Genomic DNA, 18,197 nt, shown 5'->3' with positions numbered 1-18,197 from the left:
GACTCTGCAACAGACGAACATCCCACAGTATCTCATGTTTCTGGGAGGATAATCAAGTGACTAATTGTACAGAGCCCCAGACAGCCAGGGCTGGTGATGTACATTGAAGGAATATCCTAATTTGCAGAGTAAGTTCCAGCCAGGTTAAAGAGGAGGTTGAAGGAAGAAAGGAGGTTAATGATGAACATGGAGAGGAGGAGTCATTTGCATACTGAAACCGTTGTTTGTATGTAACTTGGCTGCAGTGAAACGAGAATCATCAGAGAAGAAAATTAGGCATTGTAACGTTGTTGAAGGCTACTGGTCTATGTTCTCCCTGCTATCAGACTAGTCAATCAAAATCAGTTTCCGGATATTCCGGACAGAGCAAGACAACAAGAGCATCCATCTTTCAATGGACTTAACCAATGAATTAAACAATGTTCAGTGTGCTAATCAATTAAAATGAAAGAAATGACGAAGGCTTTCTTGTGTTACCTTGATAACTGAACTGAACAGGGTAATCTGTGAGTCAGCATTTTATCAGTGCTAACTGTGTCCCTGTTGTCAGAGCAGCTGTCTGTATCTGTATCTGTCTGTTATTCGTTTTGGGTCTGTTCTGTGTGCTCTAGACTGGTAACAGGGACACTCAGTGCTGATGGCTGTTATCTGCATGAGGGTTGGAGGGACTCAGGGCTTTGTGTACACAACACAGAGAGACGCCTGAACGTGCACACATTGAGTCCCCCAGACAGGCAGCTCTGTCCCTAGCCTGTCTGTTCTGTCCCTAGCCTGTCTGCTCTGTCCCTAGCCTGTCTGCTCTTTCCCTAGCCTGTCTGTTCTGTCCCTAGCCTGTCTGTTCTGTCCCTAGCCTGTCTGCTCTGTCCCTAGCCTGTCTGTTCTGTCCCTAGCCTGTCTGCTCTGTCCCTAGCCTGTCTGCTCTGTCCCTATCATGTCTGCTCTGTCCCTAGCCTGTCTGTTCTGTCCCTAGCCTGTCTGTTCTGTCCCTAGCCTGTCTGCTCTGTCCCTAGCCTGTCTGTTCTGTCCCTAGCCTGTCTGCTCTGTCCCTAGCCTGTCTGCTCTGTCCCTAGCCTGTCTGTTCTGTCCCTAGCCTGTCTGTTCTGTCCCTAGCCTGTCTGCTCTGTCCCTAGCCTGTCTGCTCTGTCCCTAGCCTGTCTGTTCTGTCCCTAGCCTGTCTGTTCTGTCCCTAGCCTGTCTGCTCTGTCCCTAGCCTGTCTGCTCTGTCCCTAGCCTGTCTGCTCTGTCCCTGGCCTGTCTGCCCTGTCCCTGGCATGTCTGCCCTGTCCCTGGCCTATTTCTTCTGTCCCTGGCCTGTCTGCCCTGTCTCTGGCCTGTCTGCCCTGTCCCTGGCCTGTCTGCCCTGTCCCTGGCCTCTCTGCCCTGTCCCTGGCCTATTTCTTCTGTCCCTAGCCAGTGGGAGAGGAATGGGGCTATGAGAACACCTTCCTCTCGCCTATATTACATGGCTGAAGTGAATCTGGGAGAAATCCTGCATTGCGCCCTCCCATGATGTAATACCCATCCTATTATAGAGCCATACAGAAACAGACTCAAACCAAATCTTTCAGACATATCCTCTGGCGCCAGTGACCTTATTTATTTTAGATTTATATTGAATTAAAAACATTTTGATATTTAGGTTGAGATCACACAGTTTACATTTAGGAGAAGTGTAGCTAACTCTAAAACACTCAATCCTGTTTGTGTGGGAGTTACAGTAAGTTAAACTTGTGAAAACATTGGATGAGGCATATAAGGGAAGATATCACAAAGAGCCACAAAGTCTCCCTTCCTCCAAAACACTGCATGGCACGGGCCCAGTGCCCCAGTGAGCGGCGCCCGGCGGGGGGAGGGGTGGGTGCTTGTGTGTGCTGTGTACGTAATCCCTGTCGTCTCTCTCTCAGGCAACCCGCTGGGCCGGTTATGTCTCATTTCTCTCTCTCTCTCTCTCTCCCTCTGTCCCCCTCAGTCTCTCTGTCTCTCTCTCCCTCTGTCCCCCTCAGTCTCTCTCTCTCCCTCTGTCCCCCTCAGTCTCTCTCTCTCCCTCTGTCCCCCTCAGTCTTTCTCTATCCTCTTTCTCTCTCTCTCTCCCTCTCTCTTTTTCTTTCATCTCTCTCTCTTTCTGTGTTCTCCCCTCCCTCCCTCCCTCCCTCCCTCCCTCCCTCCCTCCCTCTCTCTTCGGACTGTCTCAGGAACTTCTCTGTTCCCTTGTAAATTATTTTACAAGACAAAGACCCAGGACATGATCCCTTGCTGCTCCATAAATTGTTGTTCGTCTTTCTCGCTTTCTGTCGTTCTTGAATGTACAGTGGGGAGAACAAGTATTTAAAACACTGACAATTTTACAGGTTTTCCTACTTGCAAAGCATGTAGAGGTCTGTAATTTGTATCATAGGTACACTTCAACTGTAAGAGACGGAATCTAAAACAAAAATCCTGAAAATCACATTCTATGATTTTTAAGTAATTAATTTGCATTTTATTGTGTGACATAAGTATTTGATCACCTACCAACCAGTAAGAATTCTGGCTCTCACAGACCTGTTAGTTTTTCTTTAAGAAGCCCTCCTGTTCTCCACTCATTACCTGTATTAACTGCACCTGTTTCAACTCGTTAACTGTATAAAAGACACCTGTCCACACACTCAATCAAACAGACTCCAACCTCTCCACAATGGCCAAGACCAGAAAGCTGTGTAAGGACATCAGGGATAAAATTGTAGACCTGCACAAGGCTGGGATGGGCTACAGGACAATAGGCAAGCAGCTTGGTGAGAAGGCAACAACTGTTGGCGCAATTATTAGAAAATGGAAGAAGTTCAAGATGACGGTCAACCACCCTCGGTCTGGGGCTCCATGCAAGATCTCACCTCGTGGGGCATCAATGATCATGAGGAAGGTGAGGGATCAACCCAGAACTACACGACAGGACCTGGTCAATGACCTGAAGAGAGCTGGGACCACAGTCTCAAAGAAAACCATTAGTAACACATTACGCCGTCATGGATTAAAATACTGCTGCGCACGCAAGGTCCCCCTGCTCAAGCCAGCGCATGTCCAGGCCCGTCTGAAGTTTGCCAATGACCATCTGGATGATCCAGAGGAGGAATGGGAGAAGGTCATGTGGTCTGATGAGACAAAAATAGAGCTTTTTGGTCTAAACTCCACTTGCCGTGTTTGGAGGAAGAAGAAGGATGAGTACAGCCCCAAGAACATCATCCCAATCGTGAAGCATGGAGGTGGAAACATCATTCTTTGGGGATGCTTTTCTGCAAAGGGTACAGGACGACTGCACCGTATTGAGGGGAGGATGGATGGGGCCATGTATCGCGAGATCTTGGCCAACAACCTCCTTCCCTCAGTAAGAGCATTGAAGATGGGTCGTGGCTGGGTCTTCCAGCATGACAACGACCCGCAACACACAGCCAGGGCAACTAAGGAGTGGCTCCGTAAGAAGCATCTCAAGGTCCCGGAGTGGCCTAGCCAGTCTCCAGACCTGAACCCAATAGAAAATCTTTGGAGGGAGCTGAAAGTCCGTATTGCCCAGCGACAGCCCCGAAACCTGAAGGATCTGGAGAAGGTCTGTATGGAGGAGTGGGCCAAAATCCCTGCTGCAGTGTGTGCAAACCTGGTCAAGAACTACAGGAAACGTATGATCTCTGTAATTGCAAACAAAGGTTTCTGTACCAAATATTAAGTTCTGCTTTTCTGATGTATCAAATACTTATGTCATGCAATAAAATGCAAATTAATTACTTAAAAATCATACAATGTGATTTTCTGGATTTTTGTTTTAGATTCCGTCTCTTACAGTTGAAGTGTACCTATGATAAAAATTACAGACCTCTACATGCTTTGTAAGTAGGAAAACCTGCAAAATCGGCAGTGTATCAAATACTTGTTCTCCCCACTGTATGTGTTAATAAAGAAAGAGAGAGAGAGAATGAGAGAGCCGAAGACAGAGATAAATAAAATGTGTGTGTGTCGGAGACAGAGGGGAAGAGAGAGATTGTCAGCGTCCCTAATAAAGCCTACTACAGTACAGCTGGAAGACAAGTGTTCATCATCCAAATTTGATTGTCATGGTGATGAGCAGAGCTGGGTAACAAACCCAATTAGCTATGGAGAAAGGCATCTTTCAACACCTGTGTCAGTATGTACTATATATATTTCTCTCCTGGTTGACCCTCTCTGTCAGAATAGGTTGCCTCGCTCTGTAGGCAAGCTGCTTGTTAACCTCGTGTCAGGAGACTGGACTGGAATTTGGCAAATACGGGTGAGATTGTCACCAAGCGGAATGTAAAGAGATCGAGTTAGACAGCGGAGCACTGGAAAAGTGGGTCATTCTTATTGGGTGTTGAGTTGGAGGAGGGGGGGGGGGCGCATGGAGGAGAGTGTAGGGAGAAAAGTAGGCCTAGGGCATAAGAGTGTCACTTGCAAAAAGCTATTACTATCTCCTTACCCGTCACAATTACTGTGATGTTGTCCCTTCCAAATGTAAACATGGCTTGAGGCTATACTTGTGTTCATCTGTCACAAGGAGATTTAGCCAAGCACTGGGGTCTAAATCCTCTTTTAGCATTTTATATAAGTTAGTGTATGGTTGCATAACAAGGTGATGACGTTTCACATGGTCGTCTAGAGGTGATTTAAGATGCAATGGCTTGGTCTTTATATAAAGGAATGTTACATTATTACATCATACTCTACCACGTCCTCTTTATCTTCTCACTGATCAGTAGGATGTGGATCTAGGACGCCATTCCACGTCTACCTTCCATGTAGTTGAAGATGACTGCATCAGGGACAGGAGAGAATGAAAGGAAGATATTGAAGTCCCTATGGAGAGTAAATTCTTGTGATCTTGTATAGATTCAGATGTATTATGTTGTTATGATATTAAAATGATAAAATAATAATAAGATTTACTCTATATTGCACATGAAATCAAACTCCTGTTCTACAATGGTGAATGATTTTTCATCTTTCCTCGCTTGGCAGGTGTGTGTGTGTGTGTGTGTGTGTGTGTGTGTGTGTGTGTGTGTGTGTGTGTGTGTGTGTGTGTGTGTGTGTGTGTGTGTGTGTGTGTGTGTGTGTGTGTGTGTGTGTGTGTGTGTGTGTGAGACTGTGAGACTGTGAGACTGTGTGTGTGTGTCTCAGTGGACCATGTCAGTCTGTCGTTCTGTTGTGACCACGACAGGTTCTCATGAATATGAACCAGCCAGCCAACCTTTTAAGGTAGTGCTGTTTTAATAATATCCAACCCAAATACCCACTGCAATAATGCTGGATTCCAATGGTCACCTTCACTTGAATATCTCTGACAAATGTCGTCATTGTGGTTTCTATACAGGGGCTGTGCTGTATTCATGCCTGATGCCTGTCATCAGTCTCACTGTCATAGTACTCATCCACTCTCTCTGAGAAAAACTAACTTTCCGGCTCTACCAGAAGAATGTACTTGTATCATGTGTATTTTTCAGGAGAGGGGTTGGATGTGCGTTTACACATGAGGGTTAAGATAAATGCATTCAGATTGCAGCCTAGTTGCATGTCTGGTTGGGGGCTGTTCCTTTAATTGCCTCCCTCCCCACCTCCCCAAGCTCAGCTCTCTCTGTCTCTGTCTCTGTCTCTGTCTCTGTCTCTGTCTCTGTCTCTGTCTCTGTCTCTCTGTCTCTGTCTCTGTCTCTGTCTCTGTCTCTGTCTCTGTCTCTGTCTCTGTCTCTCTCTCTCTCTCTCTCTCTCTCTCTCTCTCTCTCTCTCTCTCTCTCTCTCGCTCTGTGTTTTAATTACCCTGAGAGATTCCGCACTGCCCTAACAATTGTTTCACTCACTTTTTCTCAAATGAAGAAGGACCTGTTGGGAGAAAAACGAGAGGGTGAGGGAGACAAGGCGTCACATGACACGCGTGACTTTAACACATTCCTGTCCAATGACATCTCCTCACCAACCCTGCGCGCACAGGGAGCCCATCCGGCGCGCTCCCTGTCTCCCCTCTCGGTAATCAATCTGTCCTCTCCCCACAACACACAAACCGAAGCAGGGAGGAATCTGTATGCGAAATGGAGAGAGAGAGAAAGAGCTCCATCGGGAGCTGGTGAAGAATATTTATGTATTCTATACATTTTCTATCTCTCTCCCACCATTCTCTTCGGGTCTGGGTCGATATTCCCGTCAGGGGATCGTTTTGAGTTGAAGGCACTCAAAACCGAGATGTATCGACCTTTCCTGGATATAAGAACGTGAGTGGCGCGCGAGAAGGAACCGGGAGTGAACCGGTGTGCCCCTTGCCTACCCTTTCTCTGCCCGCGTTCCAACAAAGACATTACAGCGCGCTAAGGAGCCACTTGGATCAACCTTATAAACTTTACCAATTATAACAAGTAGCCAATCAATTTGCATAGCGGGCGATTGTCACTTCCAGATAGGCTACTCTGGTGTTTACGGTAATAACTCTCATTGAAGAAATCAGAGGATTCAAATTGTTAATGATATCAGAGGAATTCCGTCCTCATAATCTCATCGCTACGGCCGGAGAAGCTCCTGCATGGCGGTTTAGTCCTACATCACCGGTAACGAGACTAGACAACCTATGGTGATTTTGAGTGACTTAGACATACATGGATATGCGAAATTCAGTTCTGCGGCTTAAGGACAGGCGGCATATGGTCTGTTAGCGCGGCGGATTTAGTGTCAAAACAACACCGCCTCTATAGAGCGCGTCCTCCCTGGGAGAGAGTGGACAGAGCAAACAAAGCCTGAGGAATGCGGGCTCTGTTTCCCTGGATCTCCATCTCACCTGCGGGGACTCGCGGAACACACCAAAGTAAGTATTTGATTTGATTTGAGTAAGTAACGGATTCATATGAGATAGGCTATTATGGATAGAGACACTCAGTTCCTTTCCCGTGTTGACACACTCCATGTCTTTCCATGTGCGTCATTATTTTCCACAGGGGTATGTAGCCCACTTGTGTTCTTATGGTCGTTTGTGAACTGTTTAAATACATTCGCATGATTGATCATTATATAGCTTGATCTGGGATTAGAAACTGCTATTTTATTCCCTTCCCAGTTGAACGTTGACCGGGTGGACGGCCGGTGACGCGAGAGGTCATGTTGAGACAAATCCTGCTGAATTCCACCAACGCACTAGACTTCGACCTAGGGATGGCCCTCCAGACGCACGAGACCGTGTCCGTTAACGCATCTCACGGATCGGTGAACATGGCGGCGCTGCTCAGGCCCACGGGCAGCAGGGGCGGGATGCGGGAGTACGGGGAGCTGAACAAACCGGACCTGGCCACCTACTTGATAATATGTCTGTTGCTGTTTCTGCTCGTGCTGCTCATCGTTTTCTTCATCAACTGTCAGCTGAGGAACTCTTTCTTCGCCTCCATGCCCTACGATCGGTCTCTCAGAGAGGCCCGGACCTCCTACAAGTAGAACCCGATACCAACTCAGCTGGTAATGTCTGTAGGATTAGGTAACGTGTGTTATGAATGTGTTCATGGAGGGATGTGTTATATTGACTATGCATAGTCCAGACGCTGTGCGTAACCGTTACGTGTTCATTTGGCACAATGACATAGAGACCTATTACGCTCCCTTTTCCAAACTGGGCTAAATGTCATTACGTGTAGGTCTATATAATGGTGTATGTTTTTTGTTTGTTTTTGAACATAAAACATTTTATATTACAGCACTGTAATGCGCTCTTATGTATATCTATTGTGTAATTCTGAGCTTAAAGTTTCATTATTTGTATTGTGTAAAACTATGATTAAATATATTATATTTGTCCATCTAGTTCAATATGGCTATATGAAAATCGTAGGGTGATGATGATGATGATGGGGTGACACGGATTGATAGATGAATATCCAAGACAAGAGGTTTCATGAATGCAATCCCTGTATATTACGCGCTTTCATTTATTTTTTAATCAAGCCGACACTCACAATTTACTAGTGTAATTGCTCGCAGAACAAATGGTTTACGCTGATATACATCGCCCAAGACAAATTGACTATCCTTTTATCCAGAGGCCTCGCTGTCTACGCCGACTCCACTCAATATGTTGTTCCAGAATACCTTTGATGGAGAATTAGATACATGTCTCCATATCCACTAGATGCCGAGACAGTTCCGTGTGTGTGTGTGTGTGTGTGTGTGTGTGTGTGTGTGTGTGTGTGTGTGTGTGTGTGTGTGTGTGTGTGTGTGTGTGTGTGTGTGTGTGTGTGTGTGTGTGTGTGTGTGTGTGTGTGTGTAGTGCAGGTTTACCTTGAACGAATTCCTCAGCCAGCCTAGATAAAGACATTTTCATGGATTTGAGCACATGGGTAGGATTATTATTTCATGGAAATTGCTGTGAGTTTTGAAGTGAAAATAAAAGTCAACAAAGCATAATTTGGAGGCCTGTCCTTCCTGGATTTGGGTCGACGGAGTCGGCACATTCTGAAGGAAAGATAAAGACATATTGTGGAAAGATAGACCACAGCTAATGCTGCCTATACTCTAACGTAGCACCATACTCAGTGATATAAAGTACTTAAGTACAAATACTTTAAAGTACCACTTAAGTGGTGTTTTGTGGTATCTGTACTTTATTTTACAATTTATATTTTTGACAACTTTTACTTCACTACATCCTAAAGTATGAATGCTTAGCAGGACAGAAAATTGTCAAATTCAAGCACTTATCAAGAGAACATCCCTGGTCATCTCTACTACCTCTGATCTGGCGGACTCACTAAACACACCTGCTTTGTTTCTGAATGATGTCTGAGGGTTGGAGTGTGCCCATGGCTATCCGCAAATAAAAAAACATGAACAATTGTGCGAACTGGTTTGCTTAATATAAGGAATTTGAAATTGAAATTCTTTTGATGCTAAAGTACATTTTTGCAATGACATTTACTTTTGATACTTAAGTATTTTTAAAACCAAATACTTTAAAACTTTTACTCAAGTAGTATTTTACTTGGTCACTTTCACTTTTACTTGAGTCATTTTCTATTTAGGTATCTTTACTTTTACTCAAGTATGACAGTTGGGTACTTTTTCCACCACTTCCCATATTTCTAGTCGAGTTTACTGCTGAGTCATTGAGACTTGTTGTGCTCAGAATCATGATCATTTGATTTGTTTTAGACAGGGGTGAAACTTTCTTGACACTTGAATGACCCGAAGATAACTCAGGCCAACCGTTGACAGAAAACGAGCCTGCTGTTTGTGTTTTAACCACTAGGTGGTAGCCTAAGACGGTCATTAGTTTTACCTTGAACTCCAAGGAAAATTATAAATAATTATGAAATCGTAAAACAAATTTAAGCTAATGAGGAAACATAGTATTTCCATATCACAGTGAACTGCAGAGGTGGATTCGTTATATTGTTGTGTCTGTTTGTGTTTTTAAGACATAGGCTGAGTAAAATACCTTTCTCAACTCCATATGTTGGGATCGTTAAAAATATCGACTATGCACCACACCCCAAACACATTCTAACGGTATTTTGTCATAGTGAATCTTGCTGGAGCTGAGCTGGAACGACTAAAATATGACACCAAAAATATAGCGGGGGGATTCGGAAATTATAGGCTACTTTATTCAAAGCTACATTTCAATCAAGTTAAATTAAGCCTTCAACTTTTCTATTTATATTCAGTATGATTTGATTAATTTGTTTTGCATCTTTGTACTTCACATGTGATTTTTTTTCACATTCATCAAATTTACAAGAATGACTTGAGGGCCCTTCTACCTGTCCATCTACTGCAGTGGTTCCCAAACTTTTTATAGTCCCGTACCCCTTCAAACATTCAACCTCCAGCTGCATAACCCCTCTAGCACCAGGCTCAGCCACTCTGAAATGTTGTTTTTTTGCCATAATTGTAAGCCTGCCACACACACACTATATGATGCATTTATTAAACATAAGAATGAGTGTGAGTTTTTGTCACAACCCGGCTCGTGGAAAGTGACAAAGAGCTCTTATAGGACAAGGGCACAAATAATAATTTAATAATAATCAATAATTTTGCTCTTTATTTAGCCATCTTACATATAAAACCTTATTTGCTCATCAAAAATTGTGAATAACTCACCACAGGTTAATGAGAAGGGTGTGCTTGAAAGGATGCACATAACTCTGCAATGTTGGATTTTATTGGAGAGAGTCTTAAAACCTGTTGAGGACAGAGGGCGCTATTTTCACTTTGGGGGAAAATCGTGCCCAATTTAAACGGCCTCGTACTCAATTCTTGCTCGTACAATATGCATATTATTATTACTATTGGATAGAAAACACTCTCTAGTTTCTAAAACCGTTTGAATTATATCTGTGAGTAATACAGAACTCCTTTTACAGCAAACTTCCTGATCAGGAAGTGGAAAATCTGAAAACGACGCTCTGTTCTAGGGCATGCCTATAAATGGGCTTGATGTGTATTAGTATACATGCACGTCATACACCTTCCACTAGATGTCAAGAGGCAGTGAGAGAAGAAATTGAGTGTTTATCTTGGTCTGAGGTGGAATAAATCCTCTTGGCATGACGTGTCACCCATTTCCTGTTTTCTGGAAAGCGTGAGGATGGACCTGGAATTGCCTTCTGAAAAGCTGTCGTTATAGGCGACTACTATCTCCGGCTTTGATTTTATTTGATAAATGTGACAATATCATCGTAAAGTATGTTTTTTCAATATAGTTTTATTAGATTATTGAAATTTATTCGGGACGTTAGGCGTGTTGCGTTGTGTGCCTTTGTTCAGGAAGGAGAGCTTCGCGCCACTTGGCTACTGTGCTTGCTAATTCAAGAGGGAAAAAGGACGTTCTAAATCCAAACAACGATGGTTCTGGACAAAGGACCCCTTGTACAACATTCTGATGGAAGCTCATCAAAAGTAGGACCCATTTTATGATGCTATTTCATATATCTGTCGAACTTGTGAACTATTAGTTTTGCGCCCAGGTTTTGGGCATCTCTCGCCATAACGTAAGCCTTATGTCGTAATGAAGTTATTTTTAGAATTCTAACACGGCGATTGCATTAAGAACTAGTGTATCTATCATTTCCTATACAACATGTATTTTTTAGTAAAGGTTATGAATAGTTATTTGGTCAGAATAGGTGAGAGTCTAATAGAAATATCCGCACATTCTGGGAAAAAGATGCTACGTTAGCACAATGTATAACCACTGATTTCAGCTCTAAATATGCAAATTTTCGAACAGAACATAAGTGTATGTATAACCTGATGTTATAGGACTGTCATCTGATGAAGGTTTATGAAGGTTAGTGAAAATTAATATATTTTGCTGGTTTATTCGCTAACGCTAACGTGCCTATTGCTATCGCTAACGTGCCTTGATGAATGAATGCGGTAGTGTGGTAGGCTATTGTAGTAAGCTAATATAATGATATATTGTGATTTCGCTGTAAAACACTTAAAAAATCGGAAATATTAGCTGGATTCACAAGATGTTTGTCTTTAATTTGCTGTACACCATCGATTTTTCAGAAATGTTTTATGATGAGTATTTAGGTATTTCACGTTGGTCTCTATAATTACTCTGGCTGCTTCGGTGCTATTTTTTGACGGTAGCTGTGATGGTAGCTGCAATGTAAAACTGATTTATACCTCAAATATGCACATTTTTCGAACAAAACATAGATTTATTGTGTAACATGTTATAGGACTGTCATCTGATGAAGTTGTTTCTTGGTTAGTTTGGTTGGATCTTGGTTAGTTATGTTGGTTTTGTGCATGCTACCTGTGCTGTGAAAAATGTCTGTCCTTTTTTGTATTTGGTGGTGAGCTAACATAAATATACGTGGTGTTTTCGCTGTAAAACATTTAAAAAATCGGACATGTTGGCTGGATTCACAAGATGTGTATCTTTCATTTGCTGTATTGGACTTGTTAATGTGTGAAAGTTAAATATTTCTAACAAATATTTTTTGAATTTCGCGCTCTGGCTTTTCAGTGGAATGTGGGAGGAGTTCCGCTAGCGGAACCCCAGAGCCAGACAGGTTAAATCATTTTCCACACACAGTCTGTGCCTGTATTTAGTTTTCATGCTAGTGAGGGACGAGAATCCACTCTCACATAGGTACGTGGTTGCAAAGGGCATCAGTGTCTTAACAGCGTGATTTGCCAAAGCAGGATACTCTGAGCGCAGCCCAATCCAGGAATCTGGCAGTGGCTTTTGATTAAATTACGTTTTCACAGAACCGCTTGTTGCAATTTCGATGAGGCTCTCTTGTTCAGATATCGGTAAGTGGGCTGGAGGCAGGGCATGAAAGGGATAATGAATCCAGTTGTTTGTGTCATCCGTTTCGGGAAAGTACCTGTGTAATTGCACACCCAGCTCACTCAGGTGCTTCGCTATATCACATTTGACATTGTCCGTAAGCTTGAGTTCATTTGCACACAAAAAATCATACAATGATGGAAAGACTTTTGTGTTGTCCTTTTTTAATGCAGACAGAAAGAGTTCCAACTTCTTAATCTTAGCCTCAATTTTGTCCCGCACATTGAATATAGTTGCGGAGAGTCCCTGTAATCCTAGATTCAGATCATTCAGGTGATAAAAAACATCACCCAGATAGGCGAGTCGTGTGAGAAACTCGTCATCATGCAAGTGGTCAGACAAGTGAAAATGATGGTCAGTAAAGAAAACTTTAAGCTCATCTCTCAATAAAAAAAACGTGTCAGTACTTTGCCCCCTGATAACCAGCGCACTTCTGTTTGTTGTAAAAGCATTACATGGTCTCTGCCCATATCATTGGATAATGCAGAAAATACACGAGTCCTTGATTTAATAAAGTTAACCATTTTCACTGCAGTGTCCAAAACGTCTTTCAAGCTGTCAGGCATTCCCTTGGCAGTAAGAGCCTCTTGATGGATGCTGCAGTGTACCCAAGTGGCGTTGGGAGCAATTGCTTGCACTCTGTCATGGCTTTTGCGCCATCAGTGCAGATACCAACACATCTTGACCACCAAAGTCCATTTGAAGTCACAAAGCTGTCCAGAACTTAAAAAAAATCCTCTCATGTTGTCCTGGTTTCCAGTGGTTTGCAGAAGAGGATGTCTTCCTTAATTGACCCACCATAAACATAATGTACATATACCAGGAGCTGTGCCAGGCCCGCCACATCTGTTGACTCATCCAGCTGTAACGCATATAATTCGCTGGCTTGTATGCAAAGCAGTAATTGTTTCAAAACATCTCATGCCATGTCACATGTGTTGTTTGATGAAGATATTGTCTGTATAGTTTTTTGGGCCTTTTCCCCCAGCATTGTCCCAGCCATATCCGCATCAGCAGGAATAATTAAGTCCTCCACAATAGTATGGGGCTTGCCTGTCCTAGCCACTTGGTAGCTCACCATATAAGACGCTTCTAGCCCCTTCTTATTAATGGTATCTGTCGCTTTTATACATGTCTTACTACACGAAAGTCGTCTTTATTCTCGCTCAAAAAACTCTTGTGGCTTATTTTCAAATTGTCATGTTTCGTTTCTAAATGTCTGCGCAAGAGTGAAGGTTTCCTGCGAGAGAGTAACGGTTAATGTGATTGGATGTTAATTATTTGACTAGGCTACCTGTACTTGACTTTGTGCTGTTATTTTGCTGAACACAAGATGGTTTAATTGTATTTAATGGCAGTGAAATTAGGCTACTGAGACGAGAAAAAAAACCTACCCAAATATATACCCCCGTTGGAAAATATAAATGTACTGTTTGAATTTTTATTTAAAAAAAAAGTGAATCACATTTTTATTTGGCGTACCCCCGAAGCCATTTCGCGTACCCCAGTTTGGGAATACCTAATCTACTGTATCTCTGTCAAATCTCTCAGGTGTAGTTCTAGTGCGCATGGCTCCTCCCCCACCCGTTCTAATTTGTCAGGACAGGAAGAAGACTACTGGGGATGTGTTTGAACGTTGTCACTCGGGAAAGTTAACTTGTTGCAGTAATGGACACGAATATGGGAAACCCACACGACTACCGTGTTGTATAGAAACAATTTGTATTAGTAGGAAGAGCCGTCTATGTTCACCGAGTTTTAAGATATCTAACGTTAGCCACTACTGACAGGGAGGCACTCAATATTTGCAAGGATTACGGGCAACCTCTTTCTTTGGGACGACAACTGTGCAACATTAACTAACTAAAAGTAATGGTAAAGTTGTGTTTGGTGCAACAACAAAGAGTCGTCAAGAGTGGCTCCTATACGTTTTCCTCCGGCTGTTTGGGGGTACTTTAAATTTCCCTCCTTTTTCCATCACAGGCGGGGGTTCGGGTTATTGGCTAGCAGCTAGCTAGCCACTCGCTAATAGTAACTAGTCCAAAAGCAGTAACATTAGGCGAGTACATACAGGCATCAGGGGCTACCCAGACTTTTTTTCGTTGGAAAGGACAACTTTTCATAACTTGGTAGCGAGGCGTCAGTTTGTTTTTGTGTAAAAATACGGTTATCACCGGGTGTGTTCGTTTGTTTATTTTTGTTCTCCCTTTGAGGAAATTGTCTATCACAATGGATCCTAATGCGGGAAATTCTGCCTCTGCTGCTGCTCCCAAAAGCAAGAAGGACAAAAAAGAAAAGAAAAATAATGAAGATGGAGACGGGAAAAAGAAATTTGTACGTATTCATATTTCACTGACTGTGAGTTAGCTAGTTTATGCACTCCTGTTCAATGTTATTTATGAGCTCTGATGGCAACATGCTGAACAAGTGTGGACTCATCAACAGCTACTTTTTTGGTAGAACAAGTGGCTTGTCATTATATCACTTGTAACTCTGTCTAGCGGACCTGCTTGTGATTATATTTAATTTGCAACCAGTTATAACATTATTCAGTGTGTTTTGCGACAACTCCGAAATCTGCAAGGCTAATGTCAAACCTTGGTTTGTGAACACATGAGGAAGTAGTTAGTTAGCCACCTGCTGATACTCTGAAGTGTTGCAATGAGTGACATTGTAACAAACTGCATGACTCGCGGTTTGGAAACTGTGACCCGGTAGCAAGTTATGTTGTTTTATTTTGGAGATAATTCGGGGTTAACGGGTTACTGTCTCCGGATTGAACCAAGGTATAGTTTAAAGTACATTACAGATATGGAATATATGTTCTTTTACACGTCCGCAAGCAAATTCATTGTCTCCCTTGCAGTCTACTATTCGGAAATGTAATTTACACGTTACAATGACAGAAACGATTTTGAATGGGAAATTGATTTAAATCATCAACATAAAGAATATGCTACTTTGTATCGTAGAGTTAAACACTGACGTGTTACATCGCGCTGACTGTAGTAACCTGGTGGAGGTGATGTAGTAACATCATAGCCAGTGAGTACCCATGGCAAGAATGGGTAATTCAATGTGATGAACGATGTCAGCAAAATGTCCACGAAAGGTGGTCTGTGTCATTTTCGGTTGATCATCTCAGCTCTAACACAGAGGTCATTAGATCGACCCTACCTGGACACACCTCAAGCAGAAATAACCCTTCCCAGCATGCACCACTGCCCCCACCTGATGCTCATCCCACCAGACGGAGGCCACTGATTGGCTGATGGTGAACACACCTAGTTTTAGGACACTAACAGAACCCTTGACCTCTACCTGTTGAGTTGTTCAGATTTGGGGGGTTGCAGGGGGGTGGATATTATTAGTAGACATTCCACAGTGGATTAAAAAGAGCAGTGTTAGAGATGACATGGCTATGAGGCTGAGTCAGATATATGCATACAGCTGCAGAGTATGTAGCCTAAAGCGAGTGCGCTTTGTCTGTCCTAACTGGATAAGTGACTTGTGTAATAAGTCTGCTATGCCAGAGCAAGCAGGCAGAGGAAGGCTTTCGCTCACTGCAGGAATCTCATCCTCTACATACTTGTACCTTTTCCTCTCTTTGACTACATTTTTAGTTTTCTTTATTTTCGTCACATTCGCATGCTGTCTGTTGTCTTTGTCTCTGTTTTAGCTCATGTTGTTGAGTTCGATGAGCATCTGGAGGATGGAGCTTTGTTAGGCATGGATCAGGAGATCATTGATCCATTGCTCTATGCTACTGACGTAGCCCACTAGGTGACGATCGCTATGGTAGGCCCATGTGTTGAGTCCTTGGATTGGGTGGGTGTAATGTGTTGTTTGTCCCAGTGTCAGTCAGGCTGGACACAGCTTGTCAACTCACTGAGGAGAAAGTGACAGAGGTGATAAAACATGAGACAGCCTCTGATCTTCAAACATGCTGGCTGAAGAGCTGTGTCAAGAACCGTGTCAGTGTATATCTCTGTGTTGGTGTGCATTCTGCATTATACTTGTGTATGTGCACACCTGCGTGTGTGTGTGTGTGTGTGTGTGTGTGTGTGTGTGTGAGCATGGCGAAGACCAGAGAACACGCCATTCTGTGCTACTTAGCTAACTTTAGTAAATCCCTCTGTCTTCCCTTTTAGGGCGTATATCTAAATATTGGATTATTGTGTGTGGTCTGCAGGTGTTTGACCTTTTAATGTTAAACTGTATCTGGTGTGCGTCGCTGGGCTGTTCAGTGACAACATGGGCTCACCTTTTAAACTCTTCATTTGTATTGAAAGAATGGGAGTCATTTCTGCTTTTCTTTGTCAAACATCCTTTTTCTTGGACAGAATCCAGAGTGTTTTTTCGTTTACATTTTTCTCTTCATTTAGGAAAACAATCAGGCTACAGTACAAATCCAGCTATTACCTCATTTTACTATTTCAATGTTTCTTTACTACGTTTCAAGATTTTAGAAGGCCAGTTTGAGTTAGTAACTGCATGTACATAACTGCTTGTTATTCGCTAACAAAGACACAAGCCTTCTGACTCTTCGGTCTATATTGTTGCAGGAAGTTGTGCAAAAATGAAAAGCAGGAAATCATTTTTTTTCTTCCCCAGTAACCATTCTGTCACTACACTACCCCTCCTCCTCTCCATCTATTGTGGCTGGGCCCAGAGGCACCAGTGTGGGTAGTAAATACGTTTACACAACTCAACTCACTGTTGATATTTTGGACCATACTCTTAAACTGAGAAGGCGCACTGGGCTGCTTCATGTCTGAGAAGGCGCACTGGGCTGCTTCATGTCTGAGAAGGCGCACTGGGCTGCTTCATGTCTGAGAAGGCGCACTGGGCTGCTTCATGTCTGAGAAGGCGCACTGGGCTGCTTCATGTCTGAGAAGGCGCACTGGGCTGCTTCATGTCTGAGAAGGCGCACTGGGCTGCTTCATGTCTGAGAAGGCGCACTGGGCTGCTTCATGGTGTAAGCATGCAGGGCCTTACTCCAACACAGAGAGCGATGAACGAGGGGATGGCATAACTCTGTTAACCTGCCATGTTTAGCCTCCCCAACACACACACACACACACACACACACACACACACACACACACACACTTCTAGTATCAGGGGATGGCATTCCTCAGCTAACCCCTGGTCATCCCAGGCACATTGTTAAACTGCCATGATGTTTCTCTGTCAGTGAGTCTGACCCATGTCTCAGGTGAGAACCTGACCTCTGATCCTCATGGTCGTGGCAGGCCTACTCAGAGCTACACGCCTGTTTGGTCAAGGAATTATTCACTGAACCCTGGCTGGCCAGCATGCTAGTTATGTTTCCTATTGTAGTTAGCATTAGCTAGCGCTAGTCAGCTGTACTTGCGCCAAAATTCAGGTATTTGTCATCCTGTAGCTCAATCTACTTTTTAAATAGGTAGCCAACATGTTTTTAGCACTTATTTCCTTGACTGATTAAAACTTTATTTTCTCATGACCTTCTCTTGTCTCTCTGCAGCAGACATATAGTGAGCAATATGTGTGGAACATCAAATCACAGTATCGAATCGCAACACATAGAATTGAGAGAATCGCAGTTCATATCATATCGGCAACTAACTATGGTGATATAGTATGGTGATGTCCCTGGTAATTCCCAGGCTGAAGGCTAGCACAGGGTGTATGAGCTGTGTGCAGCCATCAGAAGTGCATAGTGCTTGGATCTGCCAAGCATGGTCATGCACACGCACACCCAATCAACCACGTCTAGATCCTCTGTGTGACTGATCCCTGACTGCACTTATCCATTCCAGCTGGTAGACTTTATTTCCTTTCGAAGTCGCATATTTCCTGCTGTGGCTTTGCCACCTGTAGGTTCTGCAGCAGGTTA

The 18,197-nt window shown here is 43.3% G+C and overlaps 2 protein-coding genes across 3 annotated transcripts in view; both read left to right on the top strand.

Annotated features, from left to right (window-relative positions):
• The first annotated feature begins 6,022 nt into the window (after nt 1-6,022).
• Nucleotides 6,023-7,809, top strand: LOC139581393 (small integral membrane protein 32-like). The gene is made up of 2 exons (XM_071411110.1): nt 6,023-6,826; nt 7,076-7,809. The coding sequence occupies exon 2, from the start codon at nt 7,117-7,119 to the stop codon at nt 7,444-7,446; it is 330 nt and encodes a 109-aa protein (XP_071267211.1). The 5' UTR covers nt 6,023-6,826; nt 7,076-7,116; the 3' UTR covers nt 7,447-7,809.
• Nucleotides 7,810-13,901: 6,092 nt separating this feature from the next.
• LOC139581391 (protein diaphanous homolog 1-like) overlaps nt 13,902-18,197 on the top strand; it is a 93,448-nt gene continuing 89,152 nt past the window's right edge. Inside the window, exon 1 of one of the 2 annotated variants that reach the window (XM_071411108.1) lies at nt 13,902-14,650. In XM_071411108.1, coding sequence (XP_071267209.1) covers nt 14,546-14,650 — 105 coding nt within the window. In that variant the 5' untranslated portion in view covers nt 13,902-14,545. The remainder of the gene's footprint in view (nt 14,651-18,197) is intronic. The other variant, XM_071411106.1, reaches the window with a different exon arrangement.

This window comes from Salvelinus alpinus, chromosome 7 (genome assembly GCF_045679555.1).
Source record: "Salvelinus alpinus chromosome 7, SLU_Salpinus.1, whole genome shotgun sequence".
Lineage (NCBI taxonomy): Eukaryota > Metazoa > Chordata > Actinopteri > Salmoniformes > Salmonidae > Salvelinus > Salvelinus alpinus.
This window is presented reverse-complemented; position numbering and strand designations above follow the sequence as displayed.

Coding starts and splice junctions, on each gene's coding strand:
- LOC139581393 (XM_071411110.1), top strand. CDS start 7,117: ATGTTGAGACAAATCCTGCTGAATTCCACCAACGCACTAGACTTCGAC.